The sequence below is a fragment of the Protopterus annectens genome, chromosome 2.part1 (assembly GCF_019279795.1).
Source record: "Protopterus annectens isolate FY-2018-M chromosome 2.part1, PAN1.0, whole genome shotgun sequence".
Taxonomy (NCBI): domain Eukaryota; kingdom Metazoa; phylum Chordata; order Ceratodontiformes; family Protopteridae; genus Protopterus; species Protopterus annectens.
In genome coordinates, this window is record NC_056729.1 from 1,208,930,499 (window position 1) to 1,208,942,840 (window position 12,342).

At 39.2% G+C, this 12,342-nt stretch overlaps 1 protein-coding gene across 1 annotated transcript in view; it reads right to left on the reverse strand.

Annotated features, from left to right (window-relative positions):
• Positions 1-548: 548 nt before the first annotated feature.
• The window catches only part of TNFRSF21 (TNF receptor superfamily member 21), a 399,350-nt gene continuing 387,556 nt past the window's right edge, over positions 549-12,342 (reverse strand). The window contains exon 6 of the mRNA XM_044062736.1: positions 549-1,759. Within this exon, the coding sequence (XP_043918671.1) occupies positions 1,530-1,759 (230 nt within the window). The 3' untranslated portion in view covers positions 549-1,529. The remainder of the gene's footprint in view (positions 1,760-12,342) is intronic.

Consider the following 12,342-nt stretch of genomic DNA (forward strand, 5'->3'; position numbering starts at 1 on the left):
TGTTGTCTTTATTCACATTTCCGTGGACTCTGTCGTGGGTGTTTACTTTGGGCACTTTTACTCTTCTGGGGGGCGTGTCTGCTTACAGGGCTCGGCCTACGGACACGCCCCCTACTGTCTTACACGGACCGTGTTAGCCTTAGGTGTGATTCAGCATGCTCTCATGAATATGCAAAGCATGCTGACATCACTCCGTTTAACTGCAGCCTCCATGTAAGAGTTATAACTCTTACACGGAGGCTTCGTGAATCCTGCCCTAAATGTAATGTCTTATTTCAATTTAATCTTAAATCTGTAACAAGCTTCCCCAACCACCTCATGCATATCTGGACAACCAACTGCAGAAAAACAAAACTAAGTTTTAGTTATTGTAAGCATAGTGTGGTTAATGCCATTTTGTGTACAGTTAAAATAAAGTGATTTGACTACTGTTGCTTGTAGTGTCTTGCGTGAAAATAGACTGCTTTATTATTTGTAAGCTATACAAGAAATTAAACAAAGTCATTACCATTTCTTGCTTACACCTTAAAAATTCAAAACATCAGCACTGCTACAAAAAGTGACTTTATTTGTATACATAACATTGTTACAGTCTGTCATAGTCAAGTACTAAATAGTTCTCGGGATACTGAAATAAGCACAGTTAATGTAAGAACACCTTATTTATATTACAGGCTGGAAGGCAATACTGTTGACCCTTACTGAGATATTAGTTCATGAGTCCACAAAACAAAAGCAACTGTTCAGCATTTCAGAGAAATACTTATGCATAAAAGGAATCTTTAAACCTTCAAAAAGTGTATTTTTTTTTTTTTTAAGTAGTATCTTAATGGCACCAGAATGTTGCTGTTTCAGTTCAAGCTCATGTTACATCCTGTCTAAATGTATTACCACAAATACTGCAGCAAAATCTTTCTTACTCTATGTTTTTGGTATGTTGTGCGTTCCAAACTACTTAACAGCAACTGATGTATCTTAACTATGGTTAGTCTTTGGAACGCCTGACAAAATATGAAACATTTTGTTTAATCATCTGTTAAAAAATATGCATAAAAATATTACTAATGCCACAAGCACAATGGCAATAAATACAGCATGAATAACACAGTCATATGTTTATAAATAAAAAAAGTACAGTCAAGTAGTTGTGTAATTTGTACCAAATGGCAACTTCCTTACTGTCCAAGGTATGTTACTACTGTTAAACATTTTTGCCACTATAAAAAGAAACAGCAACAATAAAAAGCTCATTCCAAAGAATCCTGATGAAACACTAGAAATTAGTGCGTAAATGCCATTGGATACCCAATTCACCATACAGTCATCAAGCACAAAAAAATATAGAAACTTTGGACTGATTAATAGTTACATAAAGTGGTAAGATACAAGGGAAAACTCCAGGTTAAGCAGATGAAACAGCTACTGATAAGGTTGGTTAAAAAAATTATACAGGCACTGCCTTTCAAAAAGCACTCAAAATGTTAATGTTCCTTTGACGTAAAAACGCTGCTGATTAGTTCCACATGGGATTACAACAGATCAGGGAGGTGACTATAAACAGAATCCAAAAGTTTTTGACTGGCTTCCTGGCTTTTGACTCCAGCAATCTCAAAAAGTCTATCCAGCTTATCTTCAGCCTGTGGGATTTCCTCGATTACATGAAGTTCATCTTGACTAAGGATGTGAAGCATGTCATCAAATATGGGTTGCAGGTCACAGGGATCCAATCGAACCTGACGTAATACTGTGTCTTTTTTTTCTAAAAAGGTGGATAAAATAAATTGAAAAAAAGACCGTTTAAATCAAATGCACAACACTTAAAACTGGATGTCATTTGGTAAACAACTACTGTAATCTGCAAAGAAAATGTGCTGCTTGCAAAGAACATAATTCAGGTTTGCTGCAGTTCTTAATTAATTTATTTATTTATTGACATTTGTTAACCGGGTTTGTCCAGCTGGGCTTGTGGCCCATTTTCAGTGGAAACCCGAGGAGAAAAGCTCCAAACACATGAAAATATTACAGAAATTCATAAATTATAATATCAAAATTCAAACAGATAGAAAACTAAGTTATACAAAAAAAAAGTATTTCAACATCTAATTTCAACCCAAAAACAGGCTATACAAAAAAAAAATTATAGATGAAAGGAAGTAGTATCAATGCATGCACACCCCCCCCTTCCCTGAGAAGCAAAGTTTTACTTTCATATATACAAGCAGCGTTTTGAATCAGTAGAGCAGATAAGAAGGCAAATGTTCATGAACAAGAGATGATGGAGAAGACGTGAGAGAGGAGTCAGAAGGAAAGGCAAACTGTGGGGTGCTTAAGTTGATGCCTGACAATGACAAAGTTTTGAGTTAAGTGAATGGTAGTTGAGTTTTTCTTTATTGCTGGGATGGAACATATATCTATAGGGAGTTTGTTCCAAGCTTGTGCAATGGAGTGTTTATACAGGAGTTTGCCTATAGTTTTTTTGGGTTGGTATGTGAGGCGTAGTTGCTGACTGAAGTGTGGAGACACAGAGGTGGTATATAACCAGAGACGAAGGAAGAGAGAGAAGGACAGGATGAAGGCTTACTAAGAATGAAATGTAGCATGTGAAGTTGAGATAGAAGTAGAAGCTGGGGGAGTTCAAGCCACTGCAGTAAGTTTAAAGCAAGGCAGTGATGTGTATTGTAAGGTGGGTTTGTGACAAACCTGGCTATTTTATGGTAAGTTGGAGTTTAAGGTTGTGGTTTGGATATTAGTGAGTACAGGGGCAGCATACAGGAGGGAGGGTAGAAGGGCTTGCGCAAGGGAGCCACATGCTCCAGGGATTTAACCCTTGTCATCACAATAAACAAAACATGGAGGGATAGCTTCCTGACACACAGACTCCCCAGACTCTGGAATAGACTGCCCATACATGTCAAGTAGAACGCCTCTTTGGCCCTCTTCAAAAGGAACCTTGATGATTGGATGGGAGAAAGGAAATTCACCCCGGGGATCATGTCAGTCGCCCTGCTAGACAGGGTTCCAAGGAAGTAAGTAGAGTGGGAAGAAATAGCCATGGAATTGCTATGGCTAGGCTTGTATTAGGCTCTAGGACCGATAGTCTAGCACCAACCTATGAACTTATGGAGAGTCTAGCATTAGTAGTGAGAATTTTTTTATTACGGTATAGTAACTAGAGTTTCTGGGTTGTCTTTTTTATACACTGGAGCAGGTGGAGTTTGAACTTGAGTTCATCATCAATGATGATCCCCAAGAGTTTTGTGTGAGCTTCAGGTTGGATTATGGTCTTATTTGTGGATGAAATTTCAAAGGAGGATTCGTGGTGAGTGAGAGATCGGGGCAGAAAGAGTAACAGTTTGGTCTTTTTGGGGTTAAGGATTAAGTAGGTTACTGGATAGCCACTGTTCTGTGGATAGAAATGACGAGTTATAGTGTGGAGTTTTGAAATGTTGTCAGAGATAGAGATGAGGGTCGAGTCATCAGCATATTGGAGGATTCATTACAGGATGTATAGAAATCATTGGTAAAGCTATTGAACAGGAGAGGACCCAGGATGAAGCCTTGTGGTACTCCAGTAGGAAAAGATCTAAACGGAGAGGTGGAAGAAAGCCATTTGACAGATTGCTGCCTGCAGGATAAGTGACTGGAGAACCAGGCTAGGGAAGAAGTTAGATTTACATTTTCAAGTTTAGATAGTAGTAGGGGATGGAAGACCGTATCAAAGGCTTTGTAAAGGTCAAGGAAGAGACAGGATATCAGTCTGTTATCTATGACCTCGGCTATGGTATGTGTGAAGGATAAGAGGGCAGTGGTGGTGCTATGGTTAGGACAGAAACCATGTTGAGTGGGGGTGAGAAGGTTATTCTATTGGAGATGGTTGAGAAGCTGTGAGTGGATACATTTTTCAAGAATCTTAGAGAGGGGAGATAAAATGGCTATGGGCCAAAAGTTAGAAGGGTCTGTGGAGTTTACACCTTTGTGAAGGGGAATGGTGAAGAAGGATTTCCATAGGGTAAGGACATGTAGATTCCTGAATGGATCTATTTATTAGGATAGATACAGGATAGGCAATGGAATCAGCAGCAATTTTGAGGAAGATAGGAGGTAGGTTGTCAGTAGAGGGACAGCAGGGTTTAAGCTTTAGAAGAAGAGATCTGATGTAGGAGGTAGGAACTAAGTGTAAAGAGAATTGAGTTTTACTAGGGGGGTTAGGAGGGTTGGGCAAAGTAGTAGTGTTAGAGTTGGTAGTTTTTGGATGGAGTCTATAATGTGCTTATTAAGGAGTGTGGCTGTTTCCAGTGGTGATTTATCGTGATAAGGACAGGGAGTTGAGGGGCAACCAGGAAAAATTATTCTGTTTAGAGTTGACCAGAACTTCTGAGGGTTAGATTTGCTGTTTAGCTGTGTAGAGTTATAGAAGGACATTTTGTCTTTATTTGTCATATTTCTAAGATGCCTATATTTGTGCAGGAGAGGAATTGCCTTAGTTTTAGTCCAGGCTTTCCAGGTATTGTCTCTTTATGCATAAGGGACTTGGTTTCTCTTGATAGCCATGGGGAGTGATTGGATTTTATTCTGATCTTCCTAGAGGGGACAAAGCAGTTTAGGAAAATGATATTGAATGTTGTTACTGCATCATTAAGAGGCATTGGTTTAAGGATACACCAGTCTATGCGAGAGAGAATGGAGTTAAATTGGGTTGCATTGAAGTTTGAGAGTTTACGACAGTCCCTGTATAGGTGGAGTTTTGGGGGGTGGGTGGTATATCTAAGGACATAAGTGGGATGGTGGTCACCAAGGCAGTCTGGTAAGGTTTTAGGGTTATGGTAGTGGTCAGGGGAGTTGGTGAGTATCCCATCTATAATGGAGCTAGATGATGAGTTTTTGTGGAGATGGGTAGGGATAGTTATTAGTTGATGGAAACCATGCAGGCTGATGCTCAGTTGTGGAGAGTCAGTTTTAAGTTTGGACCAATCTAGGTTAATATCACTCAAAATGATGGTTTTGTAGGGTATATTGTACATAGGGCAAGGTACAGCTGTAAAGGAGTGGTGTACCTCACACTATGTACCCAATGTCCTAGTTTTTACATTGGTAAAACTAAAAATGCGTTTAGAAGTAGAGTTTCCCAACACTACTATGATATCAGTAGGAAAGATGTTAAAAATGCATTAGCAGGACATATAGTAACCAATGAAGGACATGGGTTCAGATTTATCATTGAACAGGTTAGGATGGGTGAAAGAGTTGGGCCACTCATCGATTACCTAGAAATGGCTGAGCTTAGATGGCAAATTAGAACAAATGCATCTAAAGCACCGGGTCTTAATAGTGCCGTATCCACCAGCTCTGTTCTCAGGCTCAAGGCACAATTTCTTATATGACAGTCATCGATACCTACTATTAGGGTAGGATGCTAATAAACAACAAATACCTATACACTTTCATATGCATAAATATTGACATCTGTTGCTTTGATTATTTTTAACTTATTATAGGATATATTTCATTGTCAAGTATTTTTTATATGCTTTTAATTGCATTTTTTCTGTGAGTGCAATATATGTATGTGTGTTGCTCTTTAAATGTTTCTATGTCCTTTCAGGACATTATTTTATTAATTAATGATGGCGACTAATTTGTTGGAATAGCATATATAAGGCTGTTTGGTAATATTCTTATTCTGAAGAAGTTTCTATTCAAGAGATGAAAGCGTTCAAACGTTTGTGTGGATTGGATCCTGGTCTCCTGCTTTTGGGATATTACTAGGCCATATATACTTTGGGGGGGGGTGAAAGGTACACATACTGAGGATGGTCCTGCTAATCCAGATGTAGTGCTATGGTAAATAAATAACTTCTGCATCTGAGATAAGGCCTGTCTTTTTCAAGAATAGGAACACAGACCCAGACCTATCCTCCTTGGTTGTTCTCCATTGTGAAAGTATGCAGAAGACCATGTGGCTGCTGCACAATCATCATCCAAGGATGTGCTCTTGAAAATGGCTCAAGAGGTAGCAGTTGATATGGCCGAGCATGCTATAAATGCAGAAGGCAAAGACTTGTACTTTTCATAGCAGAATTCAGTACCATCAGTTAACCACATGGACAATGATTATGGAAACTCTGGAGCTTTTTATTTATTTATTTATTTTACTTTTTTTTTTTTTTTTGCTAGAGAATGAAATTAAAGGAGGGCCTTTTCTAACTGATTTGGTTCTGTCCAAATATGACAGAAGTAGTGTTGCCTGCGTTTATTCATATTATTTGCTTCTATAAGAATAAGCTGGAAGAAAATAGGGAAAATAGGCAGGGTTACTGAATGGTTGTGATTTGTCTCAGTAGCTACCTTGGGTGTAAAAGGTGGATTAGCTTGTAAATGCTTGCTGTTCCATAAGGGTACTAGGCAAGGACTGAGACATTAAAGACTCTCAAATTCTTCTGGTGGAGGTGTTGGCTAGTAGAAAAAGTTTTCCAGGAAACATACTATTCTGTTTAGCACAGAGTTCAAAGGGAGGAAAGTAGAGTTGTGCAAGTAAATGTAACAGAACAGCAGATGGTCAAGCAGATCACAGTTGCAGTAGCCTAAGCAACACAGGATGACTACTAAAGCTTAGAAAGAAAAGGGAGGGGAAAGAGGAATAACAGTGCAGTTCTCTAAGAACTTACTATAACAATAGCTATCCGAATGACCACTATCACAGTACTAATAATGTATAAGAAGTACCTTGTCAAGGATACCATACAAGTGGTCAGCTTATCAAACCTCAGCATCTTCCTCTCATGCGTTACATCTGCCTTATGCCATAACTGCATGAGAGTAAGTGATACAAAAGGGATGTAGAGGTATGAAAAACCCCAAGACTTTTGCTCCAGACCAGAAACAACAGAGTTGGGCAACGCAAAATAAATATACAGATATTTCATACAGAAATATATAAAATATACATATATACAATGACAACTGGAAGCAAGGAAAGGACTTTGATACCAACATCAGCCAGAAAAGAATGAGGAGGGAAAAGAAGGGTGGATGGTAATACTGCAACAGTAATCAGTCCGACATCTACTGTTATGGTAACTTCTTACACTATTGTACTATGTCCTTCCTTGATCACTGTTTCAGTAATTAACATATGGGAAGATTCACAAAGCTTTTTAGATGTTGAGGGAGGAAGACTGAGCAGTTGAGTGGATGTCCAAAAATTCCCTGAAGAAGAGATCTAGCATAACAAACATAAAACAAACATAAATCTTATAAGGCTAAAAGGTGTGAATATGTCCAAGTGTCTGCTTCTAACGTGTATCTAGTGTCCTGACCATTGAAAAAAAAAAGCTCCAGAAGAAACAGCTCTGGTAAAATGGCTTTTCATGCAACCTGGAGGATTTTTCCCATGGAATAAGTAGTAAAAGGAAATGGCCAGAAAGAGCCATCTACTGTTTGGAGACTGGGCAAACCTGCTTTTTGTCCTGAAAAGGAAAAAAAAAGTTGATCCGAGTTTAATATGTTTAGTTTTGTCAAGGTAAAACCTAAGCTGTGTGTAAACATCTAAACAGTGAAAGATTCTTTTAATTGTATTCTAAGAACAGGGGGGAAAGCTGGGAAGGTTGATGGACTGATTTAGAGACAGCTTATCAACTACTTTACTCAAAGGAAGGGATTGTTTTGAGGATTACCCTGTCTTTATGGAAAAGAGAAGAAAAAGAGGAGAAGCCATAAGGACTTGCTGAAACTCTTGCTTGCAAAGGCAAATGCTATTGGCAAGATCAGGTACAGAAATTGAGAGAGGAGGAGGAATCATGCTTAAAAGGAGGGAGTGTTAGTTTTTCTAGAACGTACTCCAGTCCCAACCTAGGAAAACAGATCCTTTGGTGACCTGATGCAAAGGACACCTTTTCAAGATGCATTCAACTTCACTGTGCGCAGACGTATATGGATCTAAAGGCAGGCAAAGATTGCTGACAAATGTGCTTTTACAGAAGAATATAGTAGCCCAGAGTTGAACAGCTCATACAAAAACAAATGACAGGGACACTTGTAAAAGGGTTCTGTTTTTTCTTATGGCACCAGACAGAAATTTGGAAACAGACTTTTTGTAGTAGGCAGTCTAGCCTCCTGTACTACTTGTGGCACATTCCCAAAGAAAAGGTATTTATGAAGTCAAAATAGAATTATCCAACGTTTTAGATTTAATGTTGTAATTCTGGATTAATGAGAACGCCCCTTGTGTTAAGTCCATCCTGGGAGGAAACTTGTGATGTTTGTCTGGGCCACATGGAAGGGAAGAGAGTACTGTCTGGACCAAAAGGCGGGTCAGGTAGGATTTTTTTGGTTTTGTCCTTCTTGACTTTGGGAATGAAAGGAAAGGTGGGAGAGAGGAATTTCCTCTTCCATTTGAAAGGCAGCATGTTTGTTTTCCAAACCTCTGGGCATGTTATCCTGAAGGAAACCAGTCTGAGCTGTCTATTGAGAATGGAGACAGAGTGAGGAGAATCCCACTGATAGACAATCTGCAGGAACACCTCTCTGTTCAACACCCATTTGTGAGGGTCTGCCTTGGAGGTGCTCAAATAGTCTGCCACAGTATTCCTCTCTGAAAGAATGTACATATTGCCTGTAGGGAGAGATTATGCCTCAGACATGCACGGCAAGTCTGCAGAAACAGAATAGTGTTCCTCCCCTGCTTGTATGTACTACATAACAGTGGTATTGCCTGTCATCACTCAGAGAGCCTGGATTCCAAAGGTTGTGTAACATTTAAAGAGCTAAGATCAGATTTCGATTTGACATTTATGTAATCTTTTGTGTTTACTCTGATCAAACCTCCTAAACTTTTATGCTCCTGGAACATGCCCCACACAGACGCACACAAACGCACAAGATCTTAAGCTTCTTGGAAAGGTTCCTGGCAAGGAAAGGGAACCAGAAAGTCCACTACTACATTGAGTGTTATCTAGATGATCCATCAAAGAAATTCCTTCTTGAAAAAGGGCAAGATAGGAATTAAAGAGTTCAGAGGCTAGCAGTGCTGTGCCCAAACAGACCTGAGATACCACTCATCTTTCTCATCTGGAGTATGGTAAAATGTATAATTTGAACAGTGGAAGTAATGTAACCCAGGGCTCTCAATTTCTCTTGCTGAGGTCAAGTCTAGGAGAAGGAAGATTAAAGGTGAGCAGTCAGGAACTACATCTTGTCTTGAGGCAGAAAAGCCATCAATGAAACAGTATAGTGTGTGCAGCCTTAAAATATCAGATCCTGGGATGGTCTTTTTTATGGTGAAACCCAGGCTGTGTACAGTTATGCAGTGAAGTTGAGTGGTAAGAAGTTGTCCCTTGAAAAAGCATGGAAAGAAGGTTGTCTAGACAGGGGTAAAGATGTTTCTCCTGAAGCCTGCAAAAGGCAATGAAATGAGCTAGGCATACCCTTGGAGCAGCAGAAAGACCAAAGGGCACAGAATAAAACTGAAAATTAAAGTTTAGGGCAATCTGGAATGTGCAGACATACATCATTTATGTCTACATCAACTAAGAAGGCCTGGGAAGGGATAACTAGAAGAGCCAATAATATCTTGAATTCTGGTACATTTAAGGAGTTGAGAACTGAAATCCAGAAAGGTTTCCTTCCCTCCCAGGAACTAGGAAGAGCTCTGAGTAAAACTCCCTTTCTGTTGGTGGTGGAGTTACTCTATAGTTCCCAATGAAAAAAATTTCAAAATAGGTAAAAACAATGATTCTTGGTCTGAAGGAACCAGTGAAATACTCAAATCCACTGGGGAAGGAGCCAGGACATCTTATAGCACCTCTCTGTAATGCTGAGGACCCAACTGTTTGAGGTAACCAGTTTTCAAACAGGAAAGAAACAGAAAACTTTTATGACAGAGGTAGGGAGGGCAGGCCGAGAAGGACGGAATGGAAGAAAGGGGTTGACAGTTAAAGTAGGTGGTAGTTTCATTATCCTCTCCCCTAGAAATGAGCATCACTGTATCGCACCTAATAAAGCTAATTGGCTACCTGTTCAACAACATGCCAGCCTGCATCTTAGATCCCAATTCTGCAAGTTCCTCAAAGACCACTCCTGTCCTTCCCTTACCTTCAGCCTCTTTAGACAATCCCCCAGTTACAATACGAGTCTTAACCACTCTGGTCTACTTCTTCAATGTCCTACAACCAGACTTCATTGCACTAACCATGCCTTTCCCATCCTAATCCCAGACTCTGGGAATCCCTCTCTACTAAGCTTAAAGGCCTTATATAATGCCATCATTTCATGCTTAGCTTAAAGACCATGCCAAGTCAGAGTCAATTTAAAAATGCTTTCTCCTCTAGACACACCATCTAATTCTTCATGCTCCCCTTCACTTGTCAGGTACATTTATCTTTCTCACATTATTTTCCTACACTAGTATGTGGCATATCTTTCACACTGTATATAATGTACATGGCTAATTTCTGTATGCCCTCTCTTTTACACTGTGCTCTATCACTTCACTATTAACTGTTCGTTTTCTATACTCCTTACTCTTATCATCTATTCCTATTGTCCTCTGAACTCTGTACTTTATTACAGTTATTGATTTATTGCTATCTGCACACATTTTGGTTGCATTCATAATAATTATTTTTAACTAGCTTATCTACTGTCATTTATATCTGTCTAGGCTGAGCCTGAAATAGGTCATTTTGGATCAGTACGCTACCCTGGTTCAACAACTGAATGAATAAATAAAATAAAAAAAAAATGAAAGAAGCTGGAAAAGACAGTCAGGGCAGGATAAAGAATATGGTTCTTAACAATGAAAAACATTCTTCTGGTATTGTGACAAGGCATGACCTTGTGTCAAGATGACTTCCTAATACCAAGGGTTGGAAATGATCCAAAACAGACTTTTTTCATGTTGACTGATATGCTCAAGAACAGAGAAGTGAAGTAATCAATTTCTGGATGACAGAATAGACTCCTTTGTTGCAACAGCTAGAAGCCAATTGTCCACATATAGGAATATGTAAATTTCCTCAAGTCACAGATGGCTCAGACTACTACCATGCATTTAGTAAACACCAAGGGGGATATCGTGAGACCAAAGTTCAAGGTTCTGAGCTGGTAATGATAGGATCCCAGCCAGAAGCACAATATACCTTATATACTTCTTGGTTAACTTTACATGAAGTTGTGTGTCATGAAGGTATATACAGTACATCCAGTTCTGTTGTAGGCAGGTGAGAATGGCTTGCATTGGGACCATCTGGAATTATCTTCTTTCAAAGTGATTTATGCCAATTGAGTCTTGAATAGATGAGAGACCCTTTAATTCTTTGGGAAAAAATCTGGAAGAGACTCTCTGGTCTGGTGGAACCTCCTGAATGGTGAGACAGACTGACAAATGGAAGCAACCTGGCCAGGTTGCAAAAACTGAATTTTTATTTGCTAGGAAAAGGGACAGGATGTGAAGGAAGCCCCACCTTGACCAAAAAGGTAATATTCAGAAAGGAAGTATACACAACACAGTAATTAACTGGGTGATGGATACAAGGTTACAGTATGGCAACAGTAATTTACTCAAACATCTATTGTTATTGTAAGTAATTAACACAACTGTACTACGTTCATAATTAGATCTCTGCTGTAGTACCATAAAGATATATGCCACAAGCTCCAAAGCCTAGATAGCCAGGGAGGAGAATGGAAGATCAGAATGTAGGAGTTCTTGGGAGAACTGTTGTCACAAACTTCGTTCTGGCACTAGAAAATGAATCAATCTTGAAATGTTTGGTGAAGGTGTGAATGGAAGACCAAGCAGCTGCCTCTGGAACAGGTCTAAAGAGTCACCAGTTTCCAGAAAGTCCTAGAAGTAGCCAGAACTCTAGGACTGTGAGCTTTAGCCTTCTGAGGGAGGAACTTTCAATAGTAAAATGAACAAATACAGACAGAACGACATAAACATTTAGAAATTGTCTGTTTTGACAATGATTGACCTTTTTCATTCCATCAAAAGAGATGAAAAGTGGATCTGGAGATCTAAAGTCTGTCATTCTGTCAAATTAGTATCGGAGTTACCTGTGGACATAAACCGTATATAGGATTCTCTCATCCCTGCTTTTAGGATCAGTAAAGAAACAAGAAGATGGATACATTGAAAATAAATTGTGATACCACTTTAGGTATACAGGAAAGGTTAGTTCTTAAGATTATCCTGTCTATAAGAAATATGAGGAAAGGCTGGCTCACCATCAAAGCATGCAACTCAGATACTCACCTAACTGAAGACAGGTCATATGACTAAAACAGCTTTCCTAAGTTAAAAAATTTAAATTGGCTCATTCAGTTGCTTCAAATGGTGGTAAA